The 23,914-nt window shown below is 33.2% G+C and overlaps 1 protein-coding gene across 3 annotated transcripts in view; it reads right to left on the bottom strand.

Moving 5' to 3' along the window:
- Nucleotides 1-2,613: 2,613 nt before the first annotated feature.
- The window catches only part of LOC127726211 (zinc transporter ZIP6-like), a 36,896-nt gene continuing 15,595 nt past the window's right edge, over nucleotides 2,614-23,914 (bottom strand). For all 3 annotated transcript variants that reach the window (XM_052233510.1, XM_052233509.1, XM_052233511.1), the window contains exons 6-9: nucleotides 23,365-23,497; nucleotides 22,175-22,504; nucleotides 10,740-10,927; nucleotides 2,614-8,705 (exon numbers count right to left, since the gene is read on the bottom strand). In XM_052233510.1, the coding sequence (XP_052089470.1) occupies nucleotides 8,562-8,705; nucleotides 10,740-10,927; nucleotides 22,175-22,504; nucleotides 23,365-23,497 (795 nt within the window). In that variant the 3' untranslated portion in view covers nucleotides 2,614-8,561. The remainder of the gene's footprint in view (nucleotides 8,706-10,739; nucleotides 10,928-22,174; nucleotides 22,505-23,364; nucleotides 23,498-23,914) is intronic.

The following is a 23,914-nucleotide window of genomic DNA, read 5'->3' on the forward strand; positions in this document are numbered from 1 at the left end:
TTTTGGACCCTTTTGACCTCAATGTGGACAAAGTTGATAACGCGGCCCAAAAATAAAAAATCTAAATACATGGTTAGATTCAGCATATTAAAGAAACCCAAGAATTCAAGAATAAAACCCCATTGAAATTGGTCAAGAAATAAGCAATTTATACGAAGTATCTTCTTTTGCACAATACTGTGCAATTAAATATTTCTTGCTATTGCGCAATACTGTACAATTCACAATTTCTTGCTATTGCGCAATATTGTGCTATTGGATATTTCTTGCTATTGCGCAATACTGTGCAATTGAAGATTTCTTGCTATTGCGCAATACTGTGCAATTGAAGATTTCTTGCTATTGTGCAATACTGCGCAATTGAAAATTTCTTGCTATTGCACAATACTTATTATATAATATTTTGGTGTGTATCTCCTACCATATCATTATTATTTGCTTTTAAATATAAATCAGAAATAACCAACTTAAAATGGAAAATTTTAAAAGAAAAAAAAAGGAAAAAAAAAAAATCCCCCCCCCCCAAATTTTTTGAACCCCCTTATGATTCATCACCCCCAAACTCAATCCCAGCCTTCCCTTTGTGGAATGGTACCTTGCAGTACAATTTCAGAGAGATTCATACACTTGAACACAAGTTATTGTCTGGAAACTAGAAAAATGTGTTTTTTGGCCCCTTTTTCACCCCAAATTCCTAAACGTTTAGGGCAATTACCCCCAAACCCAAACCCAGCTTTCCCTTTGTGATATGGAACCTTGTAGTACAATTTCAGAAAGATCCATACACTTACACACAAGTTATTGTCCTGAAACTAGAAAAATGCTTGTTTTTTGCCCCTTTTTGGCCCCTAATTCCTAAAATATTGAGGCAATTACCCCCATCATCAATCCCAGCCTTCCCTTTGTGGTATGGTACCTTGCAGTACAATTTCAGAGAGATCCATACACTTGAACACAAGTTATTGTCTGGAAACTAGAAAAATGCTTATTTTTGGCCCCTTTTTGGCCCCCAATTCCTAAACGTTTCGGCAATTACCCCCAAACTCAATTCCAGCTTTCCCTTTGTGATATGGAACCTTGTAGTACAATTTCAGAAAGATCCATACACTTACACACAAGTTATTGTTATGAAACTAGAAAAATGCTTGTTTTTTGCCCCTTTTTTGGCCCCTAATTCCTAAAATTTTGAGGCAATTACCCCCAAAATCAATCCCAGCATTCCTTTTGTGATATGGAACCTTGTGGTACAATGTCAGAGAGATCCATACACTAACACACAAGTTATGTCTGGAAGTTACAAAAATGCTTATTTTTGGCCCCTTTTTGGCCCCTAATTACTTTACTGTTGGTACCATAACCCCCAAAATCAATCCCAACCTTCCTTTTGTGGTATTGAACCTTGTGGTAAAATTTCATAGAGATCCATTCACTTAAACTAAAGTTAGAGTGCGAAAACCAATGTGTCTTCGGACGACGCCAGACAATGACGACGACGACGTCGACGCCAACGTCTTACCAATATACGACCACAAAAATTTTTTTGCGGTCGTATAAAAATTAAAATGAGGACATTTGGCATATGTTAACAGAAACTTCAGACCATAAGGCATCTTAATTCAAGATATAAATTACTAATATTTATGTCCACCATCTTATAAAATTCAAAGCCGTATATTAATATTCAAGCCCTATCCTCACAGCCCTGGTTATTATACACATCTCTCCTTTAGTGACATTCGTGGCAGATGAAATAAAGTAAAAGTGAAAAGCAGAAAGTAGAAAGTGGGACAGTGTATGTCTTTTGCAAGTTAAACTCAGTAATTGCATAACAATTTATATAGACATCAGCGTACATGACCATGTGAAGTCAGACAGGGCTGTTGTGGGGTTACGTGCCTGGGTACATTTGAACAGCACTTTAAAACCTTTTACCTGGACTTCCAAAAACGTTCTTTGTTGAAGGCCGTACAGTTGCCTACAATTGCTTACATCCACTTCATTTGATTGATTGATTGATTGTTGGTTGCTTAACGTCCAGTGGCAAATATTTCATGCATATTCAGGACGAGAACAAGTTCACAATAAATACAATAGGTAGGTTCTGTAATAGATTAAGGGATTAAGGTCGGAGAAATTTAGACTGCCACGGGAAATGAGGGTACATTGGATAGGGACAGAAATTTAGCCTTGCAACAGGTCACCTACGGACCCCTCAAAGAGTTGTCGCAAGGGTTCTTAACGTGCAAAGAGCGTGGCACTCTCTTTACACGAGGCATCGGATTTAACGTCCCCATTCTGACCGGACGTGGCTGCAAATTTGTACATCCCGCACAGCCAAACGGACGCCCCACTTTAGCACGGGTTTTACTGCCGGTCGGAGGAAGACCAATGGTGACCATACTTCTATTCCCCAGTCACCCTTGGGGGACCACTTCATTTGAACTTTGGTGGATAGTTGTCTCATTGGCAATCATACCACATCGCCTTATCTTTATATTAAATTAAATATGCAGAACTGATCATATCTTGGCTAAATATATATGATAGAGAAGCATATTTCTTAACCTATTTTATTTTTCCCTGTTACAATGAAATTAATAAAATAAGACTATATTCAAGTTCAAATATACACTACGGTTATAATTAACTGTAGATGTATAAAATTTATTAAGAATTTGATACATTTGATCAATTATGATATCTAAAAATAAACCACACAGGTGCATGTACAATAAACACAAAAATATCTTCAAAAAACTTTATTCTCAACCCTATTACATTATGAAGATAAAATAAAGTGATATGTTCTTCATAAATAGTTTAATTTTGGATGTAACGCGTCTTCTGATTGGCTGACGTTGTTTTGTTTATCAGCTCATAGACATAATTTTGTCATGTGACCGTGTCGTCATCAACGTTATTTCATGGTTTACTCCGGTTTAAAATGGAATTTAGAATTAAATTATAAGAAATGACTGTAATATTGTTTCTGTCTATTCAAAATAACATAAAAAATGTGGTGCACACTTTAAAATAACCCGTTACACAGGTTATTCAGTGTGCACCACATTTTTGATGTTATTTCTTCATAGACAGAAAAAATATTACAGTCATTCCTTAAATGGAATACAATAAATTGGCAGTCCAAATAAGCGCTCAATGAATTAAATGTTGAGTATTTAGGTCACACCAGATCTAGATTTCCTAACATATACATTTTTTTTTTGTAAGCATAGTTTCTGGTCTAGTACCAGTCGCTGTCAGAAATTCACAGCATTTCTTAAATTGTTTAACAGGAAGTCTGGATGAAAATATTGTAACAACTGAAAGGTTGCAAAAGGTAGGTCTAGCACAATAAACTGAGACTTAAATCTTTACCAGCAAACACAAGTGTGTTGCTAGCATTTTGATCTTTGTGTGCTATTCTATAAAAAACATCATTTACTGTCACTAATGAGTCAAGCCATTAAATGAGTAAAATTACTATTTATATAGGACATAAATGTCATATTCTGAATTTACATAGCAAGAAGAGAATAAGGTATGTCAAATGAACCAAACACATTGTCATTCCAGCCATAAATTCAGAATTTCTTCTTTCTTCTCCAAATCAAAAGATTATCATTAGTTGAAATAAAAATTGTCTTATTTTGAAATTTAAAAACTTTTTCTTTTAATTCTTTTAAATCAATTTTTTTATTCTTAATCAAGCTTAAAAATTGCTTTCACAAATATTCGAGGATGTCATGTTGCCTCATTCATGTCTCACCACTAGGCTTTAAAAAACAGAAAACTTTTCCTGCTCTATAGGGATCAATTGAAAGAGACTTTTTATAATGAAAAATAACATGTATGAAGATAACAGCACTTTGCCTTATTTGCACAGTGAGCTGTCATTACATTAAATGCTAGATGATGGTAACTGATAATTAACAGTAACTGGTCTTTGACTTGTATAGCTGTAAAACTGTACACAAATTGAGATATACAAAGGATTGTAATTATAACTCTTATTGAGAAAAACTTTAACCAAATCAATAAACTTGATTTGATAAAAAAATAAATGAACCAACATTTGGACCACATAGGTGGTACCAATGTATCCAATTGCAGAATAAATAGATTTTTTTATATTAGCAATAAATGATTGCTGAACACAAAGTGAAAACAATACCTCCTACTAACCCTATGGGCTTTATCATATATAATGGTTGAACACAAAATCATAACAATGTGTCACATTAGCCTTTAGGGCTTGGCAAGCTGTAAAGTTAACAATGAATGATGGTTTAACACAAAATAATGGCAATGGGTCACCAGATTTTTTTTTCGGCACTACAATTCAAACACTAATGTTATATTATAGCTGTACTTAATTTGTCTTTTTACATGTATTGATCAGAGGCTTTAAGGGAAACACAAAATGATGAAAACTAATCCATGTATAAAGTGAATTAATTATTACCTTTATCATGTTAAGGGTCAACACCTCTAGAATTCATATCTCTCATTATATATGTGAGCATAAATTGACGTATGGTTGCAATCTGATATAAACTATTTCAGTGAGCATTAGGAATGGTTTTTAAACTATTTCAGTGAGCATTAGGAACGGTTTTTGCACAAATTTTGGTCTATTTTTAATAATTGATACCTTGACCTTTGAGGTAATTACCTTAAAATCAATGAGATCCTCCTCTTATTATATGTGAGCATAAATATAAGCATGATTGCAATTGCATAACATGCTTATATTTATGCTCAGAGTGACAGCAAACCTGATTTTCCTGCAGAAGTCGAACCCTGAACAGTTGAGCAAGTATGGACACTACATTTAAGCTTAAAACTGCTCTGAATTTGGATTATGGTTGAATTTTTGACACAGCATAGGTTTGTGACGCAAAATGAATGTGGTCAAAGAACTGAAATATTTGAAATTGGACATTTACCTATTATGGTCCAATATCCAAAATCTAAGTACATTGTCAGAATCAGCATATCAAAGAACTCCAAAAATTCAATTTTTGATGAAATCAAACAAAAGTTTAATTTAGGACCCTTTGGACCACAATGTGGACCAATTTGATAAAGGAGCTCACAATCCAAAATCTCTCAATACATGGCAAGATTCAGCATTTCAAGGAACCACATAAATTCAAATTTTTGTGAATCAAACAAAGTTTAATTTTGGACCCTGATTTGGACCAACTTGAAAACTGGGCCCAAAAATCTAATATTTAAATACAGGTTTAGATTCAGAATTTGAAAGAACCCTATATATATTTAATTTAAGTTGAATTGAAACACAATTTGATTTTATCCATATATTTTCTGTGCAAAGGGAAATAACTCAAACTGGATAAATAGATATGATTATAATCAATAAACCAGTGAAGTGATGACTAAGTTCTATAAAATTAGATATGCACAGTATTATCTAACTAATAATAAAAATAAATACAGGTTTAGATTCAGCATTTCAAAGAACCCTATATATATTCAATTTATGTTCAAATCAAACACAGTTTAATTTTGGACCCTGATTTGGACCATCTTGAAAACTGGGCCCAAAATCAGAAATCTAAATATATGTTTATTAATAGATAATATAAGCTAAGTTTTGAAAGGAGTTCACCTAATCAAAAAAATATACATAGCATTCAGAAAATTAGTTTTTACAGAATAACAAACAATTTACAATTTACCAAAGAAAAGAAAAAAAAATCAAAAATTTTATTTATCATTAATCATGTTAATACAATGTCTTTTAAAAATCGATAAAACTTATCTGTAATTAACTTCAAAATGTCTAATAATGAACAGTAAATTTCTAACTATATTTACTCCTATAAAACTTTTAATCATCAACATTTAGAAAACAGAAAATTCTCAAATAAATCTTTCACTCAGGATAAGACATTAACCATATGTTTAGTAAACTGATAACAGGACATATAAACAGGTGAAAATTATCTATAAAGGCTTAGTGTAATCAAACTTAAAGTATATAATTAACAATTTCTGTTCAAAGGAAAATAACTCAATCACAAAAAAATACCACTTATCGATATTAAAAAGGGCAATAACTCTCAAACAAGAAAAGCAAAAATCGTGAAAATTGAACCAGACTCTCATTTAGTTGCAGGAAACAACATATCTAAATTTGAAATAATTTTGTCAAAGGGTTTTCATGTTATTGAAGAGACACTGTTTGGCAGCCCACCGTCTGCCCGCCCGCCGTACATCCCCAAATCAATGACCAATTTTTACTTCGAAAATCCGGTAAAAAAGTGTCTGAAATGAAAATTACTGACTGAGGCATGGACGGGACAAAAACTATATACCCTTTCTGTACTTTGTAGCAAGGGGAATAATTACAATTCTTATAAAAAAGCATGTTACTGAAAGGTTGTCCTCCCCCAATAAGACCCAACTTGAGGGGGGCACATGTTATCATGCAAAATGAATTGTTCCTATAGGCAGTATTTTTTCGGTAATTGAAACCTCACAAGAGATCATCTCTATCACAAGGCTACATCACACTACTAAGAACTGGCTGTATGAGAGGGGAAAGGATACTGTAGTCTGTAATCATTGTCATCTAACAGGTATCTACAGAACAAATATTGTAAAAGGACATCTTTGATATTATACAACCACCTAAATGATACCTTTAACCAATATGCAAAAAATGGTCCACAAAATATAAGATGTTTAAAACATCAATGCATTTAAAGTCAATAAAAAATAATATAACATTAATGAAATAAGAATACTTAGAATTGAACATTTCAATAGATAAAGGAAGATGTGGTATGAGTGCCAATGAGACAACTCTCCATCCAAGTAACAATTTATAAAAGTAAACCATTATAGGTCAAGGTACGACCTTCAACACGGAGCATTGGCTCACACTGAACAGCAAGCTATAAAGGGCCCCAAAAATTACTAGTGTAAAACCATTCAAACGGGAAAACCAACGGTGTAATCTATATAAAAACGAGAAACATGTATGAACTACTACATAAACAGACGACAACTACTGTACATCAGATTCCTGACTTAGGACAGTTGCAAAAATTTGCAGCGGGATTAAACGTTTTAATGGTACCAAACCTTCTCCCTTTTTCTGAAACAATAGTATAACATCACAACATAGAAGTCTACAAATTCTTTAATCTCATTATTAAACATCTTTTAAATCCATACCATATAACTTTGAATACATGGACAAGATTTCAAAAACAATTCTAATATAACATTTCATCTTAAAAAATAATTGCATAATCATTTTTATAAACATTTAATACAAACGGTTTTTCTGCAAGTTAAAATGAAGTTTCCTTTTGCAGGTAGCATCCAACCCCTTACCCCTCCCCCCCAAAAAAACACACCTTAAAGAAGAAATAAACAGATATTTTTTAAATAAGTATAAACTAATTTTAGACTTGTCACTTATTCTCCATTTCCTTTGTCATTCCAATCCCAATTATAGTTACATGTAGAGCCACCAATTGACCTGGACATAAATTAAATATTTTTCTAATGTATTTTTTTAAACTCCTTAACTGGGAACTGTGAAGGTATACTTAATAAAACTGTTCACACATATAAATGTCTCATCTGTATGTACATGATGTATAAATTTTGACAGTAAAATGCAAATTTGAAATAAAAATGGCAATATTTAACATGTAAACAATCAAAAACATTCAAAGTCAATGAACCATGACTGGAGGTGCTGAGCCAAACATTGCTGTGAAAATGAAATATGGCAATGCTAATACAGCTGCATATCAAATATCATTGACAGATCATTAAAATTCCCCTTAAAACTTAACTTATCACAAATGTTAAAACTGCAAAAGTTCAAAAGTCATTGCAACATGACTGAGCAGGGGCATATATCTCCATGGAAATGAGATTTGCTAATGCATACCAAAAAACTTTGACTTACTATTAGTGGTTCATCTGGAACTGACCTAATTACAAACCTTTACATATAAACTAATCAAAAGTTTTAAGGTCAATAAACCATGACTGAGAAGGTGGGCCAAATAATCTCCATGGAAATGGGATTCGTATGCAACTACCAAATATCATTGACATACCATTACTAGTTTCCTTTAACATGTTTAAACTGACCTAATCACAAACTTATACAAATCGTTCACGAGGCCTGAGGAACAGGAAACAGTAGGCTAAAATTCTCATTTCTTCAAATTTGTTGAGGTGAAACGAAAATAAAATATAAATGCACATATAGATGAAAGCAATATTATGAACCACTTCTATTCAACGAAGACCATTGTTCAATTTCATTTAATACAAGTCCATAATAAGTATACTGTCTAGAAAAAAGATACACCAAATAAAAGAAAAAAATTCTAGAGATTTCATCTGTTTACAAAGGATTTCTTAAATTGGTTTAATGGAAATCAATAACTATTTCCACTTTCTACTGTAATATTAAACCTCCTACACATACTACATCATCAGTCATTCTTTTAGGTTACCAGTTTGTGGAAGCACTATCTTATAGTTTGATCAGCTGATTCATATCAGAAGATATTCTTCATATCCTGTTCAAATATAGCAACGAGAAACATTATTCCTCCTCCTAACAACATTCCTGACATCTGTAACAATAGATGACACAGCGGATGCTCTCCCTTCTTTGTATCTACATCCGACACCTGTGGAAGCTGAAGAGAAATAATTCACATTGTTATTGCAATTATTACTTGATGCCAAATACAATTTAACTCACATGATTTAAAACATATTCTTAGGGCAAGACCATGTGATTCTCAAGTGGGGGCTCAAGAAGAACTTGAAAATAATCCCTAGCATCCTGCCTGAATTGGCCCCTGATTGTTACGCTATTTTCATATCTCTAAAATTTTGACTCCTTTTTTGTGTTTGAAGATGACTGTGTATCCTACCAAAAAAGTGAGCTATATCATTTAAGTTAAATAGCTGATATTGTATTAAGTACCATACATAACCTACTATATGACCAAGCTTGCTGATATTGTATAAAGTACCATACGTAACCTCCTATATGACCAAGCTTGCTGATATTGTATTAAGTACCATACATAACCTACTATATGACCAAGCTTGCTGATATTGTATAAAGTAACATATATAACCTACTATATGACCAAGCTTGCTGATATTGTATAAAGTACCATACATAACCTACTATATGACCAAGCTTGATGATATTGTATAAAGTACCATACATAACCTACTATATGACCAAGCTTGCTGATATTGTATATAGTACCATACATAACCTACTATATGACCAAGCTTGCTGATATTGTATAAAGTACCATACATAACCTACTATATGACCAAGCTTGCTGATATTGTATAAAGTACCATACATAACCTACTATATGACCAAGCTTGCTGATATTGTAAAGTATCATACATAACCTACTATATGACCAAGCTTGCTGATATTGTAAAGTATCATACGTAACCTACTATATGACCAAGCTTGCTGATATTGTATAAATAGAGAATAATACATGGCAAAATCAGTATCACATGCCGCATCATCCCGAGATACCAATATCAGCCCGAGGGCCTTTAGGCCAAAGGGACCTTCAAAACAGTGAAAATACATGTTGAAGAAGCTCTTGTACATGTCTTATTGTAGTAACAAATAATTAATCAAAACACTACTGTAAGTCAGAGAATTATTTCATGACTTAAAATGCCTCATATGTACAAAAAACAGACTCTTTTCTGTAAAATATTGGTGGCCCTGAAAACTATCCTTTGCATCAGACGGATTTCAAATACTTGTTTCTTCGTCACTCCAGTCTACGGACCAGTTTTTATCCGAGAGTTGCCATTTTGTTTACATATGTCAGTGACGTCATTTTGATAGGAGATAACTTGTGTAAAAATTGTGAGACTCAAAGGTTTTTTTTACTGGTGAATAAAAGGGTAATTCATCGCACATTGTAATTTTCAGGGTTATTCCACATTCCTTGCTTTTAAATGATAATTAAACCAAATAATTCATATTGATCCTGTATGAGTCTTCCTACAGTCATGTTAATCATCAGTCAGCTTTTGGTGGTTATTTTAAGTCATTGGTAATAATAAAGGTATCATAAAATGAGTGTTTTCATATTAATTCATGTATTATGTCCTCGTACAGTCGTATTGGGTCTCGATTAGCTGTATTGACCCTTGGCTAGGACTCAAGCCAATAGAGCTAACCTCAACCCTTTTTGCGCAGAACCTCATTACATGCTCCGATCATTATTTCTTACAATAAATTAAAACACATTGTGATTAAGCATGATATATGTCCGAGCAAAGGCTTTGAAGTAATGAAGAGAAGCTGTAATAACACCCTTTAGTTATTACAGGCATATTTTTTCTGTAATAACATAGGTGTACTATGCATGATTGACAAACTATGAACTGTTATATCTTTCTATAGTTTAGTATACATAAAGACAATAATAATATCAATAGAACTTGTATACATTTTAACAAAACAAAGGATGTATATTGCCCCTTTGAAACATGTAACATACATATGTTATCACAGTTTTTGGATTTTTTAGTCCACAATTACAAATGTATGTTATTTTTCTCTAATAACCCTATAGAGTTATACCCTTGACTGGCTGGGAAACAGTCCTTACAACATGTATAATGGATATATGGGTGGTTTAACCAATGTCCTTTATCCTTAATTATCTTACCATATCAACTAAAGCAATGTACAGGAACATGCCAGCTACTCCAACAAAAATCCATAGACTAGCACCATCTATATTACCAATGAAAATACCAATACTCATACCCATGAAGGCAAGGACAGATGATACACAGTTATATACCAGGGCTTGTTTAACAGTCATCCCTGCTCTTAATAAAACAGCGAAATCACCTGAAAATACAAAACAATATTACCCTAAACATTATGAGAACCATATTTTTGACAACAATAATTACTATGAGAAACATTTAACAGATTTAGATTTTTTTTAAATCAAAATAGACAAATAGTTTGATCAACAATGTATAATGGCAAACAATTTTGTCAATAAACTGTTGACATAAAATTCAGAAAAATACAATCTGATGGACAGCAACATTGCTAATTAATTCAAAGTTGCTGGACCATGAACTAGTGGGCAGGGCCTTGAAATGGTCAACAAACTGAGATGTACAGACAGTAATCATGGTAATGTAACTTTATAGAAAATATCTTTAGTCTATTATAAGTAGTTACTATCAAACAAACTTAAGCAGAAACTTAACATTGAAAATTGCTTATTAATTGAAAGTCGCTGGACCATGACTAGGGGGCAGGGCCTTGAACTGATAGTAATGCATCTTCATAAAATATATCATTGATCTATCACAAGTACTTCTTATCAAAAATAACTTCAGCAGAAAACTGGAACATTGGAAATTGCTAATCAATTAAAAGTCACTGGACCATGACCTAGGAGGCAGGGCCTTAAAATAGTTGGCAAACTGATAAGTACTGATAGTAATGCAACTTCATACAAAATACCATTGATCTATCACAAGTAGTTCTTCTCAAACTAACTTAAGCACAAAACTTAATAATTGTTATTGCCAACTACATCGTCTTTGCCAATTAATCAATACCTATGTCTTCCAGGCGAGATAAAAATGGAAGCTTTTGGGCAAAAGTCTTAAGTTGCATTTACAAGGTGTACCTATGCAACAAATTTTACGACTTCTCTTGCAATGACCATCATTACACTACTAACACATAATTTCAATGACACAAAGCACATGTTCTGATAAACTATTGCAAATATTCAAAGTCAATGAACCATGACTGAAGGTACATGGCTAAACAATCTCCACGGAAATGAGATGTGCCAATGCTAATACAACTGCATACCAAATACCATTGACTTATCATAAGTAGTTCCCTTTAAACAAACCTAAACACAAACTAATACATGTAAACTAAGCAAAATTTCAAAGTCAATAAACTATAACTGAGGGGGCAAGGTCAAATAATCTCCATGGTAATGAGATGTGCCAATGCTAATACAACTGTATACCAAATATCATTGACCTACCACTAGTGGTTCCCAATAAACCGACATAATCACAAACTAATACATGAAAACTAAGCAAACATTTCAAAGTCAATAGACCATGACTGAGGGGGCGGGGGCAAATAATCTCCATGGAAATGAGATATGCCAATGCTTATACAACTGCATACCAATTATCATTCACTTACCACTAGTGGTTCCCCATTAACTGACCTAATCACATACTAATACATAATAAAATGCTTCGCTGGGGCGCAGCTTGATACGACCGCAGAGGTCGAACCCTGAACAGTTGGGGCAAGTATGGACACAACATTCAAGCTTGATACAGCTCTGAATTTGGATTGTTATTAAATATTTGACACAGCATAGGTTTCTGACACAGAAAGAATGTGGTCTAAGAACTTGAATTTTTTTTAATTTATCTATTATGGTCCAATGTCCAAAATCAAAATACATGGTTAGATTCAGCATATCAAAGAACCCCATATATTATCAATTTTTGTTAAAATCAAACAAAGTTTAATTTTGGACCCCAACTTGGACAAACTTGAAAACTGGGCCCATAATCAAAAATCTAAACATATGTTTAGATTCAGCATATCAAAGAACCCCAAGAAATCAATTTTTGCTAAAATCAAACTAAGTTTAATTTTGGACCCTTTGGACCTTAATGTAGACCAATTTAAAAAACAGGACTTAAAATTAAAAATCTAAATACACGGTTAGATTTGGAATATCAAAGAACCCCAATAATTCAATTTTTGATGAAATCAAACAAAGTTTAATTTTGGACCCTTTTGACCTCAATATGAACCAATTTGATAGCGGGGCCCACAAATAAAAAATCTAAATTCATGGTTAGATTCAGCATATCAAAGAACCCCATATATTCAATTTTTGTTGAAATCAAACAAAGTTTAATTTTGGACCCCAACTTGGACCAACTTGAAAACTGGGCCCATAATCAAAAATCTAAACACATGTTTAGATTCAGCATATCAAAGAACCCCAAGAATTCAATTTTTGTTAAAATCAAACTAAGTTTAATTTTGGACCCTTTGGACCTCAATGAAGACAAATTTAAAAAACGGGACCCAAATTAAACATCTAAAAACACGGTTAGATTTGGCATATCAAAGAACCCCAATAATTCAATTTTTGATGAAATCAAACAAAGTTTAATTTTGGACCCTTTTGACCTCAATATGAACCAATTTGATAGCGGGGCCTACAAATAAAAAATCTAAATACATGGTTAGATTCAGCATATCAAAGAACCTCATATATTCAATTTTTGTTGAAATCAAACAAAGTTTAATTTTGGACCCCAATTTGGACCAACTTGAAAACTGGGCCCATAATCAAAAATCTAAATACATGTTTAGATTCAGCATATCAAAGAACCCCATATATTCAATTTTTGTTGAAATCAAACAAAGTTTAAATACTGGACCCTATCTTGGACCAACTTGAAAACTGGGCCCATAATCAAAAATCTAAACACATGTTTAGATTCAGCATATCAAAGAACCCCAAGAATTCAATTTTTGTTAAAATCAAACTAAGTTTAATTTTGGACCCTTTGGACCTTAATGTAGACCAATTTAAAAAACAGGACCCAAAATTAAAAATCTAAATACACGGTTAGATTTGGAATATCAAAGAGCCCCAATAATTCAATTTTAGATGAAATCAAACAAAGTTTAATTTTGGACCCTTTTGACCTCAATATGAACCAATTTGATAACGGGGTCCACAAATAAAAAATCTAAATACATGGTTAGATTCAGCATATCAAAGAACCCCATATATTCAATTTTTGTTGAAATCAAACAAAGTTTAATTTTGGACCCCAATTTGGACCAACTTGAAAACTGGGACAAAAATCAAAAATCTAAATACATGTTTAGATTCAGCATATCAAAGAACCTCATATATTCAATTTTTGCTAAAATCAAACAAAGTTTAATTTTGGACCCTTTGGACCTTAATGTAGACTATTTTGAAAACTGGACCCAAAATTAAAAATCTAAATACACTGTTAGATTCGGCATAACAAATAAATAAATGTGATCAAAGATTTTACAAATCTAATGTGCCATACTGTGCAATTAAAGATAACTTCTTGAAATTTTTCAATATTTGAAATTTGAAAAAAAAATAATATTTGAAGAATAATTCTTTTTAATTTCTGAAATCTGAAATGAGAAAAAATTGACCCCCCACAATTTCTTTTTATCCCCCCCCCCCCCCCCCCCCCCCCCTTTTTTCCCCCAAAAAATTCTTTCCCTCAAGATATGGTCATAATCTCAATTCAAATTTCCAATGGAGTTGGCAACCATAATTACCCATTTAATTTTACCATAGTGCTAACTTAATCTATTTTATAAAAGAATTAAAAATATAGTGTCAAATCTTTCATATAGATTTTTTTGTAAAATAAAATGATGCAACATTTGCAGATATTTTTACTGGTCTTCCTTTATAAATATGCATTTCTTTAAACATAATTTAAAAGCAGTGTAAGGGAAGTAACCAAAACGTTGTATTTGGATTACCTCCCTTACACTGTTTTAAATTATCTTTATTGTTCATTAACCATTACTTTATACATAATTTAAAAGCAGTGTAAGGGAGATAATTTCAATGATGTATTTGATTTATCTCCCTTACACTGCTTTAAATTATGTTTTGTACTAAAGTATTTGTCCATTAACCAGGACAACCTTGTTTTTCCCCCTTTTTTGCCCCTAATTCCTAAACGGTTTGAGCCATAACCCCCCAAAGCAAATCCTAACCATCCCTTTGTGGTATGGAAACTTGTAGTATAATTTCAGAGAGATCCATACACTGTTCCACAGTTATTGTCTGGAAACTAGAAAATGCTTATTTTTGGCCCCTAATTCCTTAACTGTTGGTACCATAACCCCCAAAATCAATCCCAACCTTCCTTTTGTGGTATTTAACCTTATGGTAAAATTTCAAAAAGATCCATTCACTTAAACTAAAGTTAGAGTGCGAAAACCAATGTGTATTCGGACGACGACGACGACGCCGGACGACGACGACGACGACGCCAACGTCATACCAATATACGACCACAAAAATTTTTTTGCGGTCGTATAAAAACTAAGCAAAAGTTCAAAGTCAATAGACCATAACTGAGGGGGCGGGGCCAAATAATCTCCATGGTAATGAGATGTGCCAATACTATTACAACTGCATACCATATATCTTTGACCTACCACTAGTGGTTCACCATAAACTGGACCTAATCACAAACTAATACATTGTTGACGCCGCCGCCATCGACGCCGGAAACAGCATACCTATGTCTCGCTTTTTGACTCCGTCAAGCGAGACAAAAATGTAAAGATACATTGATTGAAATTTAGTTTGATATCAGTATGCAGGGTTTTCAATAGGTTTGAAGTAAACAGGCTGTTTACTATTTTGAAGCGGGTGATAGAAGTAAACAGGCTGTTTACTAATTTGAAGCGGGTGATAGAAGTAAACAGGCTGTTTACTAATTTGAAGTGGGTGATAGAAGTAAGATTAATCTTAGTAAATTGTGATATTGCTTATCAAATAAAAATAATTTGTATCAATAATGATCTTAATTATACTGATTATTGACAGAAAACAGGATGCAGCTCTCCATATGGTAGGGTTTACATCCACAATTCCAATTGCTGTAGAATTATTCTTTATTAATAAATAATTTTGATAGAAATAACATGCAAAAAACAAAAATTGCAGGCCAACCTATATGAAATTTCATCAATTTTTTTTTTGTTATCGAAATTTTCAGAGTAGGTTAGACTATAAAACTATGAACAGAAACTGGAAACAGGATAAACAATACATGTCCATTGACCTGTTGTTACACTGACATATTGTGTTCACAAAATATTCACAAATGTCCATTGCGTAACGATATATGTCCCCTATGAAACGATCTGTGTTCTCTTCGCAACAGGTTGTGTCCACTTCACAATGAAACGTTGCGTAGTGGACCGTTGCGCAGTGGACATATTTACATGTTAGCAGCCATTGAACGTTGTTACACCCGGTTCTTCAGATACATGTTTTTATGAATATTTTCTTATATAATACATTTTATTTCATGAACTCAAGTTTTTTTATGATTTGTGGTCAACATATCTTAAAAAAAGATAATGCAAAGTGGAAAAGTAAAAAAGTACGCTATCAATAGGACTTGCCATTTGATTCAATGCAGACGAACTATATCCTCTGAATCCATAGATAACCGCCATTTTACTAAAGGAAGTATGTATTAGTGGCAAGTTAAAGGAAAGACTACAATCTATATAAAAGAATGATTATAATATTGTCAATTGTGTGTTGTTGTTGCGAAGTGGACATTTTTTCATGGACACTACTTAAAAAGTTACTAGCAAAAACCTATTAGAACTTATCTAAATATCTGAATACTTTTTGTAATTTTCAGATGTAGCTTTATGACAAAACATTGAAAAAGGCACAAAAAAGATTGGTAAATTGTATGGAAAATTTTAATAAACTTTCAAATGTGGAGAGAGCGTTTTTTCTGTTTTCAAGCCCTTTGGTCTGATATTTTCACAGAGTCCTTCCCACAAAGCAGACAAAAAGTGTTGTTGTTGTCTTTAATAAGTACAATTTATAGACTGAGACAAAAAGAAATAAAAATATAAATGATTTTATCCCAATTTCAACCGTGGACAGAGAAAATGGACATTTTTTTAAAACACCCATATATACTTGACAACCATATCAGCGTTGAATGGATCCCAAAATTATTATGATCATTATTAAAGAATTGTCAGAACTTTTGATATTCATGCGTAAATTGCATATGTGATTCTGTTTTCACCTGCTTCTTTTTTCTTTTTGTGGCTGTAAAGAAATCAAGCAACGTCTGTTTAGTTGTCATCTTGAATCAACATGTGTTTTCTCTCTGTGACAAAAGTGCACTTTACTAATATGTAGAATTATTCTTTTTCAAAGCACACAAATGATCGCATTAAAAATCATTTCGGATGTCTCGTTCCTTATCCATCTCTGTAACGTTGTCAAGAATCTATAAATATTTTGTAATGCGGACCTCGATGAGAACACCTAAACAAAGTGCAAGCCAAGACAAAAGTCAATTCAAACGATGACTACTTGTTTTACGCAACGATTATGAACACAGTTTTATTTTTATTTGAAAACACAATTTGAACTGGCGATATCCTTATTTTGAAATGGGGAAATGTCAACGGGTGCCAGTTCTTATTGAAAACCCTGAATATTGTATTGTAACAAAATTTACATTTTTAAATGAAAACTTAACACATATCGTGCATATAACAGAACTGGACTTCATAAAAAGCTTGAAAAATTCAACCAAATTTAGAAATGTCTGCTTAGCGGGACTAATGTCCCTTTGTGTAAGATCGAAACATGGTTATTGATCCGTCAATCTGAAAGAATTATAATGAACCGGGAACAAAGTCTGAGGTTCGTATACTGTAAATTCAGAAAATAATGGTCAATGTTAGTATGATGCTTCTGCATACAAAGTTTTGTCAATCTAAGTGCTACAGTACATAATTTATGCACCAAACACAAATCAGACAATGTCTTACTATCATAGGGGTCAAAGGTCAAATTCAAGGCCAGAGTAAACTGACTTGGAAAAATGACACATCCCATCCTATGATATATCAGCATACTAAGTTTGGTCAATTTAAGTTCTATGGTACAAAAGTTATAATGAGGACACAAATTATTAGACAAGGTGTCAAAGGTTAGAGTGACACACCCCAAACCCATGATGCAACTGCATATCAAGATTGTTTAACCTACGTTTAACAGTACATAAGATATGAGCAGGACATGAATTGGATAAGGTTTTACTATCATACGATTCATAGTGGTCAAAGGTCAAAGTCAAGGTCATAGTGTCCTGACTTTAGTATGTGACACATCCCCATCCCATGATGCAACTGCATACTAAGTTTGGTTTGCGTTGGGTATAATTATTCTGTGATAGCATTAGGCTTCTTTCCACCCTTAAATTGTTTCAGCAGCTTGAAGTAAAAAATTACAAAAAATGACTACATACACAACAAACCGTTATCAGCATTATAAAGTCTGCAATGATACATTATCTGCACCCCCTTTTCGCCACCAGGAATTCAGGAGAAAATTTTTTTTTCTTTTGTTAAAAAAGTCTTTGGAAACTATAGTAATTTCAAAGGTTGTGTGATCGTTTGCGGATTTGTCATGGAATAAGCCATTTTCCATCCTCAATTAGAAGTTGAAAATGCTTGTAAATGATACTAGAACACTTCACGAGTGTTAAAATAAGCCAAAATCACAAGAAAAACACTTATAAAAGTTGTTTTGATATTAACCAGATATCGTAATAGAACGTGTAAATCGCAAACAGAGAGTGTGCAGAAAATTCATACTTAATAAATATCACTAAAGAATACGACCATGAAACTAAAACTGTTCCATCCTTTAGTGAAATACGGTCAGATCTAGACATATTCATCACATTAATGTTTGATTGATTGATTGATTGTTGGTTGCTTTACGCCGCATTAGCACAACAAGGCTATATCGCGGCGAGCATTAATGTTTGAAGGACCTTTAGCTAAAAGCAGTGTGAAACACCAAAACAGAATGAATTAACAATAACATTTTGTATTTTAAACATTGTTATGTTTATAATACTGGTTCCTGGCTGACTTCTTTACTTATTTCAAATAAAATGCTCCGCTGGGGCGCAGCTTGATACGACCGCAGAGGTCGAACCCTGAACAGTTGGGGCAAGTATGGACACAACATTCAAGCTTGATACAGCACTGAATTTGGATTGTAATTAAATATTTGACACAGCATGTGAGGTTTCTGACACAGAATGAAAGTGGTCTAAGAACTTAAAAATTTTCAATTTACCTATTCATACATGTGATGGACTTTGAAACTCAGATCAGGAGATTGGGAAATTTTGGTCAGGAGATTAGGACTCACATCAGGAGGTTTTTAATCGACATTAATTTTGTTGTAAATGTAACCGTGTGCTGTAAAAATGGTCTTTTAAAGTGTGTTTTCTTCAACTTTCCATCCAATTTATTATGTTTATAGTACCCTTGTACTTATAAAGTTTCTCCATCTTTATATTCTACATGTTCAATCTAACATTGTTTTTTTCCAGTATGTTCTTTAAATTTTTTACTTCATATTCTATAAAACAATCATTGCAACCAGAACATTTGTTTAGCTATCTGCAAATATGTTTTTTTTGTTTTTTTTTTCTCTTGCAAATAGTTTTTATTTGCAAACTCAGAAAATCATTCAATCTGTAAAATTAGGGTCATAGTTATTATATAAATTTCAATTTAAGCCTTGAAAGGAAGTATAGAATCCTCAAATAATTTTCAAATTATTATTTTTTTATTTGTCCTAAGACATTTAAAATCATTTAATAACCATCCTTTTATGATTATTTGTTCAATTTATATTTTATTTATATTCTTTTAAAAATTTTCATTATTAAAAGGAAAGTAACTTAAAACAGGATAAATCAAGGGAAGTAACCCAATAAATACACAGTTTTTGTTACACAACGGCAGTTAGCCTGAGGTAAAAATCGTTGATTACCAGTATGTTTGACACCCAAGCTGACAAGTGAAGCCATATAATTATGCATGTTAATTGATTTACAGGTAAAATATAACTTCAGGTAATGTCAGTTACACCAGATGCCTGAGATGATATGTTGGGCAGAAATTTTTCATTCATGAAAAATTTCAACACAGGATTTTTTCCTCTTCAACGGGAGGTCGGGAGGAGACCCCTGAAAACGGGGTTATTGTACTCCCGTCGGGAGGTTCACATGTATGCCTATTCAAACCATATCATTATTATTTGCTTTTATATATAAATCAGAAATAACCAATTTAAAATGGAAAATGTTAAAGAAAAAAAAGGAAAAAAAAAATCCCCCCCCCCAATTTTTTGAACCCCCTTATGATTCATCACCCCCAAACTCAATCCCAGCTTTCCCTTTGTGGTATGGTACCTTGCAGTACAATTTCAGAGAGATTCATACACTTGAACACAAGTTATTGTCTGGAAACTAGAAAAATGCTTGTTTTCTGGCCCCTTTTTGGCCCCAAATTCCTAAACGTTTAGGGCAATTACCCCCAAACTCAATTCCAGATTTCCCTTTGTGATATGGAACCTTGCAGTACAATTTCATAAAGATCCATACACTTGAACACAAGTTATTGTCATGAAACTATAAAAATGCTTGTTTTTTGCCCCATTTTGGCCCCTAATTCCTAAAATTTGGAGGAAATTACCCCAAAAATCAATCCCAGTATTCCCTTTGTGATATGGAACCTTGTAGTACAATTTCATAAAGATCCATACAATTACAAACAAGTTATTGTCATGAAACTAGAAAAATGCTTGTTTTTTGCCCCTTTTTGGCCCCTAATTCCTAAAATTTGGAGGCAATTACCCCCAAAATCAATCCCAGCATTCCCTTTGTGATATGGAACCTTGTGGTACAATGTCAGAGAGATCCATACACTTACACACAAGTTATGTCTGGAAGTTACAAAAATGCTTATTTTTGGCCCCTTTTGGCCCCTAATTCCTTAACTGTTAGTACCATAACCCCCAAAATCAATCCCCACCTTCCTTTTGTGGTATTGAACCTTATGGTAAAATTTCATTGAGATCCATTCACTTAAACTAAAGTTAGAGTGCGAAAACTAATGTGTATTCGGACGACGACGCCGGACGACAACGACGACGCCGGACGACGACGACGACGACGACGCCAACGTCATACCAATATACGACCACAAAAATTTTTTTGCGGCCGTATAAAAATTGTTAACAAGTAGATTCCAGTTTCACCTATGCAATGCTATGAAAAGAAATGAGAAATTTGTAAAGAAGCATTTGATTTTGATACATATCAGTTAATATGGGATTTTTAAATAATAAACTGTTAACACAGAGATATGTCTCGCCTTTTTGTTATTTTGATAATAAAATGCAAATGTTGAAATTAAAATAGCAATACTTATTTATGCAAAATAGTCACAAAGTCAATGATCCATGACTGAGTGAAGGTACAGAGCCAAACAATCTCCATAGAAATGAGATGTGCCAATGCTAATACAACTGCATATCAAACATCATTGACCTACCACTAGTGCTTCCTCATTAACAGACCTAATCACAAACTAATACATGAAAACTAAGTAAAAGTTTCAAAGTCAATAGACCATAAATGAGGGGACAGGGCTAAATGATCTCCATGGAAATGAGATTGATTGATTGATTGTTGGTTGCTTAACATCCAGTGGCAAATATTTCATTCATGTTCAGAACGATGGAAATGAGATGTGCCAATGCTAATACAACTGCATACTAAATATCATTGACCTACCACCAGTGGTTCCCAATAAACTGACCTAATCACAAACTAATAAATGAACACTAATTAAAAGTTTCATGACTGAGGGGGCGGAGCCAAATAATCTCCATGGAAATATGATATGCTTATACAACTGCTTACCAAATATTATTGACCTACCACTAGTTGTTCCCCATAAACTTACTAAATCAGAAACTAATACATTGTTTATGCTGCAGCTGCCGACGACACCGGAAACAGCATATCTATGTCTCATTTTTGACTCTGTGGAGGGGAGACAAAAATTGCATATTTATATGGATTAGGTAAATTAATAGTTTTTAAAAGAATTAAGGCGCCCTCTTCAGTTTCAATAACAAACATGGCGGACGTCAACATCAAGTTTTTCTCGTATTTCTTGCTTATAGTACTCTATAATCCACACCCCTGTCTGGTAATCTTAATTTTGGAGTAAAAAACTGTGGACAAATACACGACTGAATTCGGTAAGAGTATATAGAATTGCAAGACAAGAAATGTCTTTACATTGCTACAATCTTTACAAAAAAAAAGACTTGCAAAGATTTCCTTAGCTTTTGCAATGCCAGTACAAAGTAATATTTGTATACATCTATCAACAACCATATCAATATCTAACCTATTTCATGAGGTAGTTCATGACAGAATATAGCAATAGTTGTACTCAATCCTCCTGTTAAACTATCTGCAAAAGCTGCACCTATAGCTAAACCATCAGAAAAGTTGTGGATTCCATCACCAATAATGACCATCCAAGCAATAGCAGCCACTGTCTTGGGTACTTTGTGACAGTGGCTATGACCATGACCACCATGCGAATGACTTAGTACTAGCGTTGGCTCTTCCTCTTCTGTAGGCTTCTTGCAGTTGACATGATTGTCTTCATCACTCATATCATCCAGCTTGTGACAGTCTGCATTGTGAGATTCTTCAGCATAATTCTTCAAAGCTGAAATAAAAATATCCAGTTGAAAAGAAACAATTTTGACATAATAGAAATTTTTAAAAAATCTTGACGCACAGATCTGTCTTGACTGCATGTAATTTTGATAGTAAATTGCAGAAAAAACAATATAGGGAGTTGGAAGGCACTTTTTTTTTATGGCTGTCACCCAAACAATTACATTTTACTTGGCAAGCATATATAACACAAATTGAAATTCGTCACCTGCACCCACTCATACAAAAATAATTCAAGTGCCGTCCAAACCCCACTATTTTTTTTTTCTGAAATAGCCCTTACTATTAGTGATTCTATTTAACTGACCTAATCACAAACTTTAACATACATGTAAACTACTCAAAAGTTTCAAAGTCAATCATCATATTTGAGGGGCTGTGCAATACATAACTACTTGGAAATTATTTATAACTGGTTGATGGTATTTAACGCCAACTGCAGCACTATATATATATATTGTGGTGGTCAGTTTTTATTGGTGGAGTGTCCTGTGAGAACCACAGACTTCAGGAGGAAAAAAGACCATCCTAGTCAATTAAAGTTAGAGTCAAATGCACCTACCACTTGCAGGATTCAAACTCACAAACATAGACTGAATCTAAACTGACATCTAAGTCAACAGAGTCTTGAATCACTATGTCTCACTTGGGCAACATAAAAGTTTCAGGCTTGACAATAAAAATAGGATGTCTTTTAGAATTACTTCTCTAAGGAACATGCGATGACAGGTCCAACCAAGATCAATATGATTTTGCAAATTAGACACTGACTTCTACAAGAGATGCAATGGCTTGCAGTTGTGTGAGAGTATGTGAACCTGTGTAGAGTGGAAGTTAACACCAACATACCTTTGTGTCCAGGATGAATGCCCATTATCATATCTTCACAATCAGGTTGATTGATTTTTCTCGTTTGTCCTATAAAACTGGTGTGTTGTTCCTTACTACATACTGTCTTGTTATTTGTGTTTTTAGATTTACCCTATAAGTTAAAAAAAGAAAAAAAGACATGGAAAGTTTTTTTTAACTCAATAATATATGTATGTATACAAGCTCTACATCGACAGTATGACCATATCAATTATATTTCATGTTATTTGACCAATCAAGCTATTTTGAACAAAACTAGAGTGTAAAGATATTTTCAATTTTAATGTTACCTCTAAGAGCTAGTTATCTTTCACATTGAATCATTTTAAAACTAATAAATTGCTTCGCTGAGCACAGCTGGATACGACCGCAGAGGTCCAACCCTGAACAGTTGGGGCAAAATTGGACACAATATTCGCACTTGATACAGGTCTGAATTTGGATTGTAATTAAATATTTGACACATAATAGGTTTCTGACACAGAATAACTGTAGTCAAAGAACTTAGAATTGGATATATGATTTGAAT

Source organism: Mytilus californianus, unplaced genomic scaffold (genome assembly GCF_021869535.1).
Source record: "Mytilus californianus isolate M0D057914Y unplaced genomic scaffold, xbMytCali1.0.p SCAF_17, whole genome shotgun sequence".
Taxonomy (NCBI): domain Eukaryota; kingdom Metazoa; phylum Mollusca; class Bivalvia; order Mytilida; family Mytilidae; genus Mytilus; species Mytilus californianus.